Raw genomic sequence first — 16,789 nt, forward strand, 5'->3', positions numbered from 1 at the left:
GTCTTTAATTGCTGCGATCTTAAGGAATTCTGGCTGAGTTGGAGCAAACGGTGGCTGAGCAGGATGCACCACTCAGCTCTGTCACAGAGAAGCTGAAGCTGACCACAGCCGAGCTGGACCAACACCGGATCGCCATGGAGGCGCAGGCTAAGAGAGTTCTGTAACTTTTCATTCCTTCACATTTCATTTTACCGTAATTAATCAGAGTGACTTAATGTCTGGCTGTGTAAATACCTTGAAAAAATTCAATAATTTTGTTGGAGGATTTCCAATTCAAAAGTAGTGATGTCATAGTTTCATCAACCTCCCTTCCTTCCTTGCTTATATGGTTAGTTTCTTCTTTTGTTGTGTCCTTTTTTCCTTCCTCCATTCCTTTCTGTCTTGGCTCCCTCCTACCATTTTTCCTATCTTATGGAATTCTTGCTTCCTATTATTCTTTTCTTCTGTCTTTTCTCATAATTTTTCAGACCTTCCAGCTCCCCCTCCTCTAATTTTATGTTTTCATCTGACATTCCTTAATTTCTTGGCTGTTCTTTTTATCCTCCCTTCTTTCAATCGTTCCCTGGCGCTGTAGTTTCTTTCCTTCATTTGTAGTAAAATTTGGTTTGTATATGTTAATATAAACTTTTATGAGTAAATCTTGAAGAGTCTGCTATTTTACATAAAAAAAATGTTTGGGTATCTTGGTAAATAACTGGAGCAGAAGTGAAATCAAAGCCACCTTTTACAATTTCTGACACTATTTAGTCAAACCCAATAAATAGTAGGTGTTCATTTAATGAAAACCTTTTACAGCGAGTTAATGTCTGACATTTACACCAATGGTTTAAATCAAATAAGAAATATTTTCATAAACATGTTAAGCAACTTACTCAAAAGTCTCAACTGTTTTTACTATAAAGCAAACATAATTAGGATGAATCTAAATATTTGTTTGAAGAGATCAAAGCAATATCTCCTACTGAATAAATTAGAAATAGGATTTATTGACCCACAGAGGGAAAATTCAAGAAGAATTCTAACAAAATGTTCATTTTAATCAAGATTTTTCTGATTCATATGTAACTGAATATGTAATATTTCCATACTATGTGGATCAACTGAGCTGGATTTGTGTGGTGACGTCTCAGTCTCAAACATTCAGTGGGTTTCAACATTTGACATGTTGCAATTATTGTTTTCAATTTTTTTAGTTTTTCAAAATCATTAACGCATTCAAATTTTCTGATGAATCACGTGTGTTAACATGTCTATGGCGACTGCTCTGGTTTGAATATGGGTCACACATGATCATAGATTACGAGTCGTTTGGGAGCCAAACGTCCCGTCGTTAATCAGCAGTCTAACAAAATGTTCATGCTGCTGTCTTTGACACTCTGAATCAAAGACAGCAGCTGTTAGCATTGTACAAAACTTTATTACAAGTTAACATATCACCTTTAGACCCTGTGATAAAGTCAGATAAAGACAAACATGTTTTTCACAACCATCAACATCAGCACCACCTACAGAACTCTACTGCCTCACAGCAGAATACACACATTCACTGAAGATCTCCTTCGCTCCTCCTGACATGTTTTGTTTCATATTGTTCACAGCAGCATATTGGGGGTTTTCTCCACCCTGGAGCTGCTGCAGACAAAGTACAAAGCAGAGAAAATACAGCACTGAAACAGAAGTAGACCATAATTCTCCAGAGGATGATTCTTACCTGAGCAGTTAGAGCATTTCTTGTATAAAATGTGTCACTGCCATCTGTAAAGGATGATAAAATCACATTTACTCTCACTCTGTAGCAGCTACGCAGAGTTTTAAATGACAGCAGATGACAGCAGCTACCTGTTTGCTGACTGTGTCTTTTGCTCAGTCTTAACACTGAGAAGGCCAGTGTAGCTGCTAGCAGGGTGGTGAATGACAAAGCTCCACTCAGGAGATAAACCAAGACAATGGAGGCAGAGTCACCTGCAGGGAGACGAGCAGCAGAAAACACAACAGATTTTGGCTTGTCTTTAAGATAATGTCTCCACATTCACAAAGAAATTACAAGAACAGAAAACTTGTATCTGTCCCTCTGCAGGAACATGATGGAGACAAGATTAGAACAACATGTGGCACAAAATCAACTACCAACAGCGGAAAAAAATCTATTAAGAGTGCTATGTACTCTTTAGATTTCAGATATCTATCTATCTATCTATCTATCTATCTATCTATCTATCTATCTATCTATCTATCTATCTATCTATCTATCTATCTATCTATCTATCTATCTATCTATCTATCTATCTATCTATCTATCTATCTATCTATCTATCTATCTGTCTATCTGTCTGTCTGTCTGTCTGTCTGTCTGTCTGTTGAAATAAAGTTATTAATCTAAATAAAGTTATTCCGAGATAATTTTTTTTTACATCCAGTAGCCCTTAAAACATTGGCAAAAAAAAAAAACAAAAAAACTACATAAATGCATCCATTCTCAGATCTGATAGGCTAAATGTAATATTAAACCATCAACCCACAACTTGCACCCATACAATATTACAAAAAATAATTATTAATTAATAAAAAACAATGATCTTGGAACAATCGCTTGGTTGAACGATTTGAATTCAAATGAAAGTACTAGAAACCCCTCAGTGAGTCAGGTGTAAATAACTCACTAACTGCTAACAATTTACAAGAAGAGCTACAGAATCTAGATGCTGTTAAATAAATGAAGGCCTAGAGTTATTGTTCCAGGGCACCGGAACGCAAAAGCATCTAAAATCAAACCTCACCAAGTAGAATAATGTATCATCAAGAATGAAATTAGAGAGCTGAATATTTGGACCTGGTGATAAAATGTACTCTTGAACTGAGGTGGCTTTCCTACCTTCAGAGTGGACGATGGACTCGTCTCCAAACAGTATGTGTCCACATGAAGCAACAGCACAGAAATCAGCTCCATTTTGTGACTTATTCAGGTTCTCCATTGGCAAGTTGAAAGTACAGCTGTTTGTTGATGTCTTGCGTTTCCTCTCACACTGATTCTTATCGCCCGCCTGGCTGTAAATCAATCCAGGCTGAAATTCTCCAGAGTTCCTGAACCAGTAAAAACTGTGCTCTGCACCACAGCTCCCAGTTTGTACTGAGCAGTTCAGTGATCGAATGGGCTCTGTCTCAGACTGTTTGAGTGATGTTGGGAGGTTTAGTCCAGAACCTTTCACAATAAGTGTAGTCCCCACACAAAACTTGAAGTCAGCTAAGTTGCTCTTTATACAGTAATAAGTCGCTGAGTCTGACATCCTCAAATCGGATATGTTCAGCAAAATGTTGCTGTGGTTTTCACTATCTAAAGAGAAACGAGAGGTGTCAAATTCATCTTCAAAACGGCCTTTTTTGCTATGCTTGTAGAATGTGCAGACGAGTCTTGGTTCCTTCCCCTGAGTTTGTTTGTACCAGTAAAACATCAGAGCTGCATCATCCCAACAGAGGCACTGCAAAGTCGCACTGCCTCCAACTTCAGATGATTCCATAAGTAATGACAAATGTGTCAAAGCTGGTTTATAAGCTGCAGACAAAACCAAGAAGATAGACAAGATATCTGATGAAATTACAACGGAAGGAGCTGTCAAGACTGAGAATGAAAGAATCATAAAAAAAAGAACTCTACTTACCCAATATCACAACAAGTAGAGAAACTAGATACAAAGCAAAGGCTGGAGGAGTCATTGTGCTTAAAATGCAGGGATGAAAGAAATGAATCTCTGCAAGTTTTCCCCTTTTTAGGTTTGTATCTAACTAGCCAATCAGAGTGCACGTCTCACTCTGAGCTCATTTTCAGTGCCGCCTCCCTCCACAGTTGTGCTCTATGACTCTTGAACCTGTTATTAGGCGTAAAACCTGAGTCAGTAAAGTAGACAGAAGGATGTATGTTTTACATGTGATAATGTGGAGAGTACTTAGTTGCCCTGAGATGCTTAAATGCTTTTTCAAGAAAAACAGAAATTCAGCTGTTTGCTGATGTGGAACATGATTGTACTTTGTGAAAAGGAAATAGTTGAACCAAATTAATTAAATTGCTTCAATTGTTGACAAGTAATTCAATGAAGTTGATCTAAATTAATATATTAAGCTGGTTTAATTTGACAAATTTAAGTCAGTCTTACTCAAATCATTTAGTTACTTCAAATAAATAAATAAATTAATTAATAAAGGATATTTTCTTCTAAAGAAAATATCTTAATCTTAATATATGGGCTTTATTTTTAGAGTAGTTAGACAGGTCATGACAGAGGCGGGAGACATGCAGCAAAGGTCGTCAGGTCAGAAATTGAACCTGCAACGGCCGTATCGAGGACTAAGGCCTCCTAATGTGGGTTGTTTTCTACCCCTGCATCACCATAGCACCCTGGTCAGTACAAGGTGCTGTAGTAGCCCCCTGTATTGACCAGGGGCTTCATGGTGAAGCACGTACAGAAACTTGCGTCATGACGTCAGACGTAGGATATAAACGTGGCACTGAACTTAATTGTTTCACGTAAAGTGAAAGTAAAAAGTTCCTTTAAGTTAAAATGTGTAACTTAATTCAACATAAAAATGTAAGTTGTCATCACTAAACCAAACAAATTAAGTGAGATTAATGTAAAAAAAAAAGTCCATAACATGAACTACAGCCAAAATACACCTTTTAAAGTGTACTTGGACTTATTACCAATATAGTAGACTGACTTTTATGACACACAGTCAAGGGCATTGTATTTATATTCAAGTACCTATCACACACACACACAGAGACATAAAGTTAAGTTCAGATTTATTCAAACCCCTGACAGATTTAAATTTAAAGTATTTTTTTATAATTACAGAAAGTAACATGAGTCTCAGCTTAAGTTTAGGGTGATGGCTGATAGGCCATCTTTTCTGAAGTATTATTTCATATGTTACAATAAGTTCAGATCAGAACTTCCAAATAAAAAATGTAGTGTTATTATTTTATGCACATTGTTTGTATCTTATTTATTATATGCCTATTACCACTAATAGCATTCTTAAATGTTTGTTATTTACACATGTTTTAATATAAGATATTTTATTCAAACTCTGGCAATAACACAATCCTCTACCAAATGGGGGCGTCTTACCTGCTGCTCGGGCTCTTAAGAAACATTTTTATTCAGACAGGCTCATGATTAATGTTTTTTATTTATGCTTTTGTTTTAATTGTTTTGCCTTTATGAAGCACTTTGTGATCTACATGTCTGTGAAACGTTCTAGAGAAGAAAAAATTAGATTTTACGTTGTTTCACTTTGTAGACTGTTATATTGTGATCTCAAACATTTTGATTCTGTATTTGTGTCATTTGTGTCAGTTTTAGGAGTTTGAAAATCACTAAACTTAGGGACATGAGTTTAGTGCTCTATCTATTGGGTGGAGATATAAAATGTGGTGAGTTTATGTAGCCCGAGTAAAATGACCTCTGATTAACCTTCCAAAACAAATGTTTGTACCTCAGGCTCACTGGCCAATTTAAAAGACTGAGTATCACATTTAAATTATACTTTTTATTATGAACCTCAGTGTTGTGCCATAAAATACATTTTATCCTGATATTTGTTCCTCATTAGCTTGTCAAAAAAAAAAAAACAAGCCAATGCAGCAACAGCAGGTTGGTGTAATGCTATCTGTGTTTGAAACACTGAAAAAAGGTTTTGCTTTAATAAACTGCAAGCAGACACAAACGAAACACCTTTATTGTGGGAAAACACAGATAAAATCATGTATGAAAAGAAATATTGTTGAAGTCAAGAAAAAATAATTCATTGACTCATTCATACTAAGTGAACAGAAGAATATAAACCACAAAAATAGAAAGCTACCTTAGTTTAAAAAAAAAGATCCCAAAGAGGACAAAAAAAACATTCACCTCGTATGAAAAGTTCAGCGATTCTGAATAGTAAAGTCTCTTTATTTCTCATGGTTTACAGTAGAATAGACACAGACAGACTGGCTGCTCTTCCTCTGTTTCTGTGATCTTCTGGATGACTCAACATTTATAGATGCATAGTGGAGGTCGCCTGAGTCTCTGTGATTATCCTGGAAATACATGATAGTTATACATGGATGGTTAAAAATATGGATGTTTGAATAAAATTCTAAATAAAGAAAAAGTAAATTCAATGTCAGATTGTGATTCGTTGGTTATTCTTACCACGGTCATTGGGGTCCGGGCCACAGGCAGTCTGGACTCTAGTTTTGAAAACATAAAACATTTTCTCATTAAAATTATGCTCCAGTAATCATAAAGTGAATGATAAATGTTTCCCACTTTACCTGTGGCTCGGTGAAGTTGTCTTCTCTTTCTCCTGTTCACAAAGATAATCAGTAAAGCAACCAGGATGGTGGTGACACACCCAAACAGAGATCCCACAAAGAGGTACACCAACATGTTTTCTTCTCCTGCAAAGAGCCAAGAAATAAAACCAATTAGTTTTGGGTTTTAATACAAACAATGAGTAGCTATACAATTGTGTGAAAAAAAAGGTCATCTACGGCAACCTGGATGTTCTGCCAACATATTTGGGGTAAATAAATAAATAAACTGACCAGAATGCCCATTATAATTTCCATTTAAAATAGCTAAAATTACACACATCAGTCAACCAGAGGAACATCCTTATTCAGTATATTTAGAGAGGCCGGCTTAGTTTTAACTTCTGACATTTAGTTTGGTGTTTTTCCTGATAAAAACAGACTCTGAAACACAACCGTATTGGTTTATTAATCTGGTAAAGGGTTTGAAGGTCTTAAAGATTTGAAATCAGCTAACACACTGAGGAAGACTGTCTGTGGGAAAATTTCCACATAGCTACCAACACGCCTGGCTGTCCTAACAAGTTCCTTCTGAAAGCAAGCCGCTAAATAGTAAAAGTGGTCTCACTTTCAGATATGTCATGCCTTTAATGTCAAAAATAGTTAGCTGGATTTTCACGACAGTTGGGAACATGGGGTGAGTGTGAAAAGAGGTTGGAAAGCCCTCCAACACCTCACAGCTCAAAGTTACTGATGGACTTTCTGATTCCAGAGACCAGAAACATCTCAGTGAGCAACAGTTTACCTTTAGTCCAGTGGATAGAACAAGGGAAATGTTGGACGTTTAATTTAAGTTAAATGACCTTCCTCTTTAAGAGAGACAACAATATTGATAAATGCAGGTTTCTGAAGAACTGAATACTAATATAGATGTCATTACTGTATTTACCACCTGCAATTCATAAATCATCAGGATTATAGCTGACCTGTGAAATTCAGCGTGGTTCCGTTTCCAAAAGCGATGTGTCCACAGGAGGCCACAGCGCAGTAGTAGGTCCCAGCATGAGATGCATCCAGATTCTCCACAGGCAGGTCATACACACAGGTGTCTGTCTGTCTGTAGGGATTTGTCTCACACTGCTCGTTCTTGGTTCCGTGTCCATAAACCAGTCCTGGTGGAGATCCATCAGAGTTTCTGAACCAGTAAACTCTGTGTGCTTCACCACAGCTCCCAGTTTGTACTGTGCAGTTCAGAGTCACAGAGCCTCCCGGCGGGACGGTGGCATGTTTCGGCTGTTCGACCAAAGCCTGACTGTCAGAACCCGAATCTCTAACACTAACTGTTTTTCCCTCTGCAAAAGTCAAAATCTTTGCATAGTTCACTGCACAGTAGTAAGTCGCTGAGTCGGAAACACGTAAATCTGAAACCGTCAGGGAGTAAGTGTGATTCTCTGCATCCAGGTGGAAACGACCATTGTTCTGGAATTCATGATAAAAAGACATTTTTGTTCCATAGTTATAGAAGCTGGAAATGAGTTTTGGCTTCTGCCCCAGGCTTTGCTTGTACCAGCAGATCCATGCTGAATCGTCACCTTTGTAGAAACATCGAAAGGTCACTTTGTCACCGACATGAGCTGACGTGAAGCTGCTCTCCTGGTGTACAGATGAATGTGATGTCAGGTGAGTCTCCTGAACTAAATAAAAAATCAGAGTAAAAAAAATTAAAAGTCAACCAAATTTAAACTACACATTTCATGAAATAAAGTTGACAATTCATGCAATTAGGAATGCCCATATTAAAATAAACCAAAAACTTACCAAAGCACAGGACAAGGCATGTCGGAAAGAAGGCATAGTGTGCAAATGCCATTGTCTTCAGATTATTGTGGTGAATGGAAAGTATCTTTTAAGCATTCTCCTCTCTTAAGGGTCTAGTCTGCCATTGATTGGTTAACATAAAGTGATGCAATGTGTCCTACTTTGGAAACATAATCACGTGCTCAAACCTACCTGTGGTGTCTATGTTTGTTCTTGAGAATATTAGTTAAGTTAAAGTCGAACGAAGTCTGCTTCTGTAAATTAATTTACACCTAAACTTTAAGAAATCATGACATCTAACTAAATAACATGTAATGGATTTAAAGGGGAAGTATTAAGTACCATTTGCATCATGCTTTATTATTATTCCCTTGTCAAACATGCCTGGAGTGTTGCTTTGATTCTTTCATGCATGTTTGAGAAATCCTTTGATCTCCCGTGACAACCATTCAGCTCGGCAAAATACCAGATGTAACCGCGAGCTGCCTTGGAGGATGAAGCTCATCCTAGCTGCAGTTTCCCTGTCAGAGCAGCCCTCCTACACCACTGCCCCACTCAGCTCCTTCAGACTAGCCAGCAGAAATGAGCAAACAGGAGGTAAAACTGCATGTCTGTTGAGTTCATCATACAAGCTACTTCTCAGTGCAGTGCTGGTAAAAACATTGCTAGAGGCTTAACAGAGGAGCAATGCTATGATGACCAGTGAAAAGGGAAAAAAACCTCAAACAAAAAAGGTTAAATTCTGAAATAATGTTTATATTTAGATGGTATGGAAGACCTTTATGAAAAAAGCCAGTAAAACAGGCAACTTTGCACACAAGGGATGTTCAATAGTCGATTGTGATCATTAGAACATTTTTTTTATTAGCTTTATTGTTCGATGTGAAGCATTATGCTATGTTATAATTTACTATTCCAGGTGCACTTAAACATGTTATTGAGGAGAAAAATAATTACACTGTCGAACTGAGGGTGGAACTGGTTGGTGGTTGCTTAGCTACACAGTCACACAGATCCAAACATCAGGCGCAGCTGCAAGCTGTTTCCTCTGACACTGGACATTCACACACATCAGGGTAAGCTGCTGTACCTGACCCATGCTTTCAGTTAAGACTATATGTGTCCACATAAATGTGTTTTACCTAACTTTGACTTCTGGCTCCAGCTTGTGGATGGTATCTCTGATTCGACTGAAGAAATTGTGTCTTAGTTGGTAGTTTCATAAATCATAAATTGTTAATCATATTTATTAAGCCAAACGTTGATGCCAAATTTAATTCCCAACACTTGGCCTTCTATCACCTGAAGGTCATTTCCAGGATCAGAGGACTAATGTCTCTGCTTGTGTTCATCTTTAGTTACATTGATTATTGCAACTGTCTTGATACGAAGTGAATCAGACAGTTTCAACTGATGCTGAACCACTTAGGTCTTCTGGTACTGGTCTGCTCTGCATCCCCAGAACCAGGACCAAACATGGAGAAGCAGCATTCAGATTCTATACACCTCTTATCTGGAACAAACGTCCAGAAAACTGCAAAACTACTTAAACACAGAGCTCCTTTAGTAATCAAAACCCTTTTGTTAACTCGCCTTTGATCTATATTAAGTGAAAAAAAATCATTTTAATCTGCATTCCAACTTTTTATTGCTTCCCTTTTTGTGCCACTGCTATGTAATATTTTGTTTGCTGTTTTATGTTTTCATCATGTGAAACACTTTGAATTTTTGCTTTGTTGAAATGTACCATACAAATAAATCTGCCTTGACAAAGTAGATCATTAACAAGTTTCAACAGTTAATGATCTACTGATAAGGTCAAAGGAACCTGTCTAATCAAACAAATACGTTTTGCCATTACAAAGGAATGCCACTTTGTTTGTTAGATATTACACAGCAAACTTCAGAAGTAAATTATGCATCTGCGATTAATACTGTAAGTTACAAGCGGCCGAAATGAGTTTCCTCCGCAGGGTGGCTGGGCTCTCCCTTAGAGATAGGGTGAGAAGCTCGGTCATCTGGGAGGGACTCAGAGTAGAGCCGCTGCTCCTCCACGTCGAGAGGAGCCAGTTGAGGTGGCTCAGGCATCTGGTCAGGATGCCTCCTGGACGCCTCCCTGGTGAGGTGTTCCGGGCACGTCCCACCGGGAGGAGGCCTCGGGGAAGACCCAGGACACGCTGGAGGGACTATGTCTCTCAGCTGGCCTGGGAACGCCTTGGGATTACCCTGGAGGAGCTGGAAGAAGTGGCTGGGGAGATGAGGAGAGAAGTCTGGGCCTCCCTTCTGAAGCTGCTGCCCCCATGGATGGATGGATGGATGGATGGATGGATGGATGGATGGATGGATGGATGGATGGATGGATGGATGGATGGATGGATGGATGGATGGATGGATGGATGGATGGATGGATGGATGGATGGATGGATGGATGGATGGATGGATGGATGGATGGATGGATGGATGGATGGATGGATGGATGGATGGATGGATGGATATGGTGAAACACTTGATATAATATATGTATTGTATGATTATACAGCATAGCCTGTGTCTCTTACTTTGACATTTCATTATTTGCTACAGAACACATTATAACAGCAATAGTTGCAATTATTTACCTAAGAGAGAGAAAAGCAGCAGTAAAAACCTCTGGCTGTACATGTGCCAAGAAACACAAGAATGTAAAAAAAAACTTTATTATATAAAATCTTCAACATCATGACAAAAAAATAACATATAAATTATGTGGTTTTTATCAAGATCTAACTTTTGTAGGTTGAAACTTCAGTGTACAAAATCCCACACCTTAGGTTCCACAAAGTTATTTACTAAAAAAAAAAGATTAAGTTAAAAACAGAAAACAAAGGTACATCCCAAAAGAGAGACACAGTGTTAACATTACCTGATTACAGCATGCAGATGCTCTGTCTGCACTAATTTCACCCACCACTGAGTGTGGCTATGTCTATTTAATTCAGCTAATAATAACGTAAGCATTTGTGGGCGCTCACAGACTTCGTAAAGAGCATTGAACATTCATCTTAAAACTATGAAATAAGAAAACCGCATATAGACCCTGTATTAAAACAGAACCCTGAATCAAACATCAAACTCTGTGCTCAAACGTGACAAGCGTACCTTCAAGGTGTGAGTTTGATTTTCCGAAAGATGTCTCGTCTTCTTCACTTTCTGACCCATCAAAGTTTTTTTTTTTCAAATATGACAACGTAAAGATGGGAAACAATGTGACACCAGCTGCTCCAAAGGCATTCATACCAAAATCTTGGCTGAGCATCAACAAAGTGTATTGAACCTGCTAATCAAATGTTACCAAATAGGCAATAAAGATTTCCAGGAAGAAATAATTCATTTTCCCTGACTTATCTTGGAGTAAACACACTCAGTGGCTGTGCTGCTTCTTTGTCTTCTAGATCTATTAGAGTGATCAACATTTATTGATGCATAGTGGATTCTGTCTGTGTCTTGGTTGGGATCCTGGAAATGACAGTAAAAGCAGAAAAAAATTAATTGTAAAACATTAAATAAATAAAAAATGTTTAAAAAACACTCAGTTAAGCCCAAAACCATTTATACACCTGGTAGATTTAGGTTTACAGTTTTTATTGTATTTAACCAATGTTTTTCTATTGACTGAAGGAAATATTTACATTTTGTACTGGCCTGAGATTGGTGTAAATTCAAGGAGGTCTTAAAGACTTAGGTATCAAATGCCAAGAGAAACTCACAAAACTGTAGTCAAGAACTAAAGTATTGATTGATTTATTGCCAGTAAAGATTAAAATAGCAGATAAATATTTTTCTCCAATATTGACACAATTGTCCAATTTTATTTAATTTTTTTCCTATCAGAAACATGCTTCTTGGTTGAATGAAAGTAAATTTAAATCCAAATCTGCCAAATGTATGAATCATTTTGAGATTAACTGTATAAAAGGTGTAAGTTTAGGCTGTAACTTATTGAGAAAAATCTCACCTCGGTGGCACTAGTAGGTTTGGGTTCTGCTTATGAAACAGAAAATTATTCATTGAAAATATATTGTCACTGAACAAGAAAGAAATGAGACACTATTTATTACGTTACCTGAATTTTGGTAGTACTTTTTATTTAGTTTGCATCCCAAGGCAATCAACAACACAATGAGGACTGTTGGCAAAGATCCAGCCAAGAAATAGACCAGGTGCAATTTCTCACCTATCAGAATAACACATTTCACACTTTGTTTTTCTTTTTTTCTTCACTCAAGACTTTATTTTGAAAAACAAAATACTTGTACTTACATGAGAGGCTCAGGATTGTCCCGTTTCCAAACACAACATGACCACATGAAGCAACAGCGCAGTAGTAGGTTCCAGAATGAGACGCATTCAGGTTCTTCATCAACAGGCTGTGCACACATATTTGACTTTTTGTGCTGGAATTGCTCATGCACTTATCCTTCCTGCTTCCATAGGTGTAAATGAGACCAGGTTCAGATTCCTCTGAGTTCCTGAACCAGTAAACGTTGTGTTCTCCATCACAACTATCAATTTGTACCAAACAGTTCAGAGTCACAGAGGCTCCTGGCTGGATGGTTTCAGATTCCAGCTGATGGACCGAAGCTTGGATGTTAAAACCTGGACCTTTAACACTGACTGCAGTTCCCTTTCCAAAATACAGAACTTGTTTATAGCTAAGTGCACAGTAGTATGTAGCTGAGTCTGACATTTTTAGATCTATTATTGTCAAATAATGCATATGTTCTTCTTTCCCTATGACGTAATGTGAGCTATTCTTGAATTCCTCATAAAAGGTGATTTCTGTCCCGTACACAAACATGCTGGACATGAGCTTTGGCTTCTGTCCCAGAGTCTGCATGTACCAGCAGATCCACGCCGGCTCATTACCTTCATAGGTGCATCGCATTGTCACTTTTTCTCCAACATGAGCCAACAGAAAACCAGTCTCTTGATTCAGTGATGACGACATTGTCAGATGTGTTTCCTGAACTGAAAAAAGTGAAAATTCAAAAATGAATCAAGTTGTTTAAAATAAGCCTGTTTCAGAGAGCAAAACCTGACAAGAAAAGTATTTGAGGAATTAGAAACAAATCTTACCCATTTCTCCTAAAAGAAAACAGATCAATAAGACCAGCTGTGCAGATGCCATTGTGTATGGATTTTAATGTTGAGTGGAAAGAAACTACATGCCTTCTCAACTCTTAAAGAGACAAGACAAGGCAGTTTATTGGCTAGTACCAAGTGACACATTTCCAACTAAGGAAACGTCACATGTTCATAGCTACCAGTCGTGTTAGCCTAGATGCATGTATATATAAAAGACAACAACAAAAAAATTTAGGTTATTTGTTCTTTCCCCTTTGTTGTTTACAGTTGAACACATGACATTTATCTTGCTAATTTAATCCTTCATAACAGTTAAAGTATAGCAATATGCATTAGCCAGTAACCTAATGGAAAACATATGGAACACACTCTATAGCACAGATTCAGCACCAAAACAAAGACTATTACCACCCATCAGCGGCTACTAGTAAGTAAGTTACTTTCTTGTTGTAGCCTATATCCATTCTGAAGCTAGCTACTGATCTCATTAGTGACAGGTCGTTGCCAGTAAGTGAGCAACTGGCCAAGGTAACTAAGCCAATCAAACAGTAGCTACTCACCTGTGTTAGCTTTGGAGCAGCTGGTGACCAGCATGCCTAGGTTGGTCACCCACTGGATTGCCTTCTTCCTCTGCTAGCCATTAGCATGAATAGCGGACTGTTAGCCTTGAATAGTTGCATCCTTGAGTCAAGGATGCAACTATACGTAGCATCCTTGACTCATACTTTATTCTTTAAAGAAAATTTTACTAATAAAAATATTTGGTACACAATATTTGTATCATATATTAGATGCATTGACGTGTTTTTTTGACGGTTTACTGTAATCCAACATCACACCAACATGGCTTCCGATTCCGCAGATGACTTAAGGGCGATTCCACCTTTTTTTTATTGATATGAATATTTTGCAATCACCAACAAAAAAAAATTACTGTAAAGTATACATTATATGTTACAACTATTCTAATTACATTCTTACAAAAAGAAAAATCAATCTCAAACTTAGTGGAGGATATTAAAAATATTTGGGGTAATAAATTTAAATACAAAAATTTTCAAGGAGGTCAACTGAAATACAATTTTAAACTTCACAAAAAACATTGTACTTACAGAACAAATTTAGCTCATTCTTCCAGTGTATGAAGATTGTGGGCTGGTTTTAAAGAACATCACATACATAAACAATATTTATGTATGTAATGCAAATCAGAAAATATTATTTATGCCATAGTCAATATTATGTATTAAAAAGTAGTTTATGTCCTAAGCGGCCCCCTGTAGTTTACCATTTACATGCTCTCCATAGTGAGTAAGCATAGTGTCTCTTTCCACTGCTATGCGATGATATTCGCCATGACTCCACTTCCTTAGCGACGCAACCTGCAGTCACATCCTGTGGGTCAGCTGGTAGAGCACAGAGACCAGGTGCTGAGGCTGTAGTCCTCACTGCAGTCCACCTGGGTTTGATTGTTGGTCCATTTGCTGCCTGTCTTCTCCTTCTCTTTCCTCCCTGTTTCCTTTTACTATTCAAAAATGTTATTATAATAAACCCATTTTTATTTAAGTCAACTAAATCTGATGTTACATCATTCTACTTCCCCTTAGCTCCTTGCAGATCTCAACCTTAAACACTTACACTTACTTAAGCTCAGGATGAGCTGAAGACGGAACAGAAACGGACATGATGTTGATCATGGCCTCAGAGTTGATTTGTTTAGCAGAACTTCAGACTTAAGGAGCTCAATTCTCCCATTTTCCTGACAATCTTGTCTTATGCTAATGTTACACCTGAGACTGAGTCTAGAGCTGCTGAACTCTCACCGTTCCGTTTTACTCTGCACACCTCAGATTTCCGGTAGAAGGCAGACCTGTTATCTGCAGAAATACTGAGATGACTCTGCAGTTGTTGGTTGCATCACAGAGACGGTGTGCAGAAAACTGGTGGACTGCTGTGTGGCATGATGTGTTCACTGTGATCTGTGAACGTTTTCATGAAAAGGTTTTGTAACTATTTTCATCACGGGAAAGGAAGTGGACCTGATGGAGGATTATAAATGTCTCTGTTGTAAAAAATCATCCTGTATGACTGCAGACCCAACGCTGAGACAAAGCAGGCTGTCCAGCTTTAGGAAACTTTGCAGATCAAAGACTTTACTACTAGTTCTTTTTTTTTTTTTGATGACTCTTTTAAAAATATTATATTATCTATTTTGGTGACAGATGCTTGCTGCATAAATGTGTGCCAATAATAGTTCTATGCAAACATTTTAAAGTTTATTGGGACCAGGGCTGGATAATATGGCTGAAAAACTTATCGAGATATAAAATATATTCATGTCAGTCGATATAAGCTATTGTCAATATTAGTAATTATTGATTACTTTTTTTGTTCTAAGTATCTGACATACAGCCAAACTGGTGGCATGACCTTTATCCTGTTTAATATTATTGTTTTTTATCTTGAAACAGTTATGAGGCACAGTGGTTAAACCTGAAACTGCTCAACAGGTTGTCGCTAGGTAACCAGACAGTTACCTAGCACCTCTTTGGTTGCTAGCTAGGTGGGTGGGTTGGTTGATGCCACCCACCTGGCTTAGCTGGCCGTGAGAGGTTGACTGAAGAAAACCTTTCCTCTGCCTACATTTCCCAGAATTCTACGCGGTTCTGGCTCAGAGTTCAGTGAAATTACTGAAAATTCTATCAGACATATTATTTAATCATGTTGATGTTTTGTCACTCTGGACAACTGATTTATTTTCCAGCCCTAATTAGGACTTGTTCATTTCACACTCTGTTCCCTCTGTGGTACCTACACTCACACCGCTTCATTTCTTGTCTTCACAAAGCCGATTCTGACATTTGTTCTGGTCATTTTTGCTGTCCAGATTGTTCACACAGCAAGTCCTGCAAAACCCGATTTGACCATATCTAGCCGTGACGAGGGGTTTCAGGGTGGACGTCCTGTGCTGACCTGAAACTCATGCAGTGGAAACTTCAGCTGTGCAGATCACACCACCACCTTCACCACATGAGTAGGGGGTAAACAAGAGACCACGTGAGAATGAGAGATGCACTCGGCACCAGTGGTGATATTTTTAGACTTTGGGGGATTTTTATGGTGATTGTTTTCTGTTTTCAAGCTGCATGTGCAAAGATGCAGAAGCGTGTGAAATATTAATTTCTTATTTAATGGGAACGGTGCGATTGCAAAGTTGTGTTTCTTCGACATTAGATTTTCACACATTTGTAATGGAAAGCACAGCTAATATGTTGGGTTAAGTATAAATAGTGATGAGACCTCGGAGGGTAGAGGTGTTGTTGTAAAGCAGCAGGAGAAAAACAAGTTGCATCAGAGCTCTGACCACAGAGACATCCTGTCAGGACGGAGGAAAGGTGGGGCCAGCAAACCACCGGGGCTGAGGTCGATGTGAACGGCCCGGACCAGAGCGGGAACTCAGCGACAACACTCTGCTCTCTGTATTAGTCAGATGGCTGCAGAACTAAAAATACATCAAGTCTCACGTTGAAATCAGCATCTGAGCATCAAGGCTTG

General features: G+C 38.1%; 3 protein-coding genes across 5 annotated transcripts; all 3 read right to left on the bottom strand.

Moving 5' to 3' along the window:
- Positions 1-1,397: 1,397 nt before the first annotated feature.
- On the bottom strand, positions 1,398-4,040 carry LOC103480152 (uncharacterized). 3 transcript variants are annotated; one of them, XM_008435006.2, is made up of 5 exons: positions 3,657-4,040; positions 2,873-3,550; positions 1,840-1,962; positions 1,712-1,755; positions 1,398-1,629 (listed from the first exon to the last, which is right to left on the bottom strand). In XM_008435006.2, the coding sequence occupies exons 1-5, from the start codon at positions 3,709-3,711 to the stop codon at positions 1,516-1,518; spliced, it is 1,014 nt and encodes a 337-aa protein (XP_008433228.2). In that variant the 5' UTR covers positions 3,712-4,040; the 3' UTR covers positions 1,398-1,515. The 3 variants fall into 3 exon arrangements, with proteins under 3 accessions (XP_008433228.2, XP_008433227.2, XP_008433226.2); XM_008435005.2 differs by having other exon boundaries at positions 1,398-1,632; positions 3,657-4,039; XM_008435004.2 differs by having other exon boundaries at positions 1,398-1,755.
- A 75-nt stretch (positions 4,041-4,115) lies between these two features.
- Positions 4,116-8,130, bottom strand: LOC145548871 (uncharacterized). Its single transcript, XM_081599934.1, has 2 exons — positions 8,111-8,130; positions 4,116-7,991 (listed from the first exon to the last, which is right to left on the bottom strand). The coding sequence occupies exons 1-2, from the start codon at positions 8,128-8,130 to the stop codon at positions 7,268-7,270; spliced, it is 744 nt and encodes a 247-aa protein (XP_081456060.1). The 3' UTR covers positions 4,116-7,267.
- Positions 8,131-12,112: 3,982 nt separating this feature from the next.
- Positions 12,113-13,097, bottom strand: LOC103480207 (uncharacterized). Its single transcript, XM_017310310.2, has one exon. It carries the CDS (start codon positions 13,095-13,097, stop codon positions 12,342-12,344), a length of 756 nt encoding a protein of 251 aa, XP_017165799.2. The 3' UTR covers positions 12,113-12,341.
- Positions 13,098-16,789: the final 3,692 nt, after the last annotated feature.

The sequence above is a fragment of the Poecilia reticulata genome, chromosome 18 (assembly GCF_904066995.2).
Source record: "Poecilia reticulata chromosome 18, P_reticulata-male-v2, whole genome shotgun sequence".
NCBI lineage: Eukaryota > Metazoa > Chordata > Actinopteri > Cyprinodontiformes > Poeciliidae > Poecilia > Poecilia reticulata.

Excerpts from the sequence above, each read along its gene's own strand:
- LOC103480207 (XM_017310310.2), bottom strand. The coding sequence starts at position 13,097 with ATGTCGTCATCACTGAATCAAGAGACTGGTTTTCTGTTGGCTCATGTT.
- LOC145548871 (XM_081599934.1), bottom strand. The coding sequence starts at position 8,130 with ATGCCTTGTCCTGTGCTTTG. Across the intron at positions 7,992-8,110 it reads ATGCCTTGTCCTGTGCTTTG|TTTAGTTCAGGAGACTCACC; the intron begins GTAAGTTTTTGG and ends TCTGATTTTTTA.
- LOC103480152 (XM_008435004.2), bottom strand. The coding sequence starts at position 3,711 with ATGACTCCTCCAGCCTTTGCTTTGTATCTAGTTTCTCTACTTGTTGTG. Across the intron at positions 1,963-2,872 it reads GTCCATCGTCCACTCTGAAG|GTGACTCTGCCTCCATTGTC; the intron begins GTAGGAAAGCCA and ends GTCTCCCTGCAG. Across the intron at positions 1,756-1,839 it reads AAGACACAGTCAGCAAACAG|ATGGCAGTGACACATTTTAT; the intron begins GTAGCTGCTGTC and ends CATCCTTTACAG.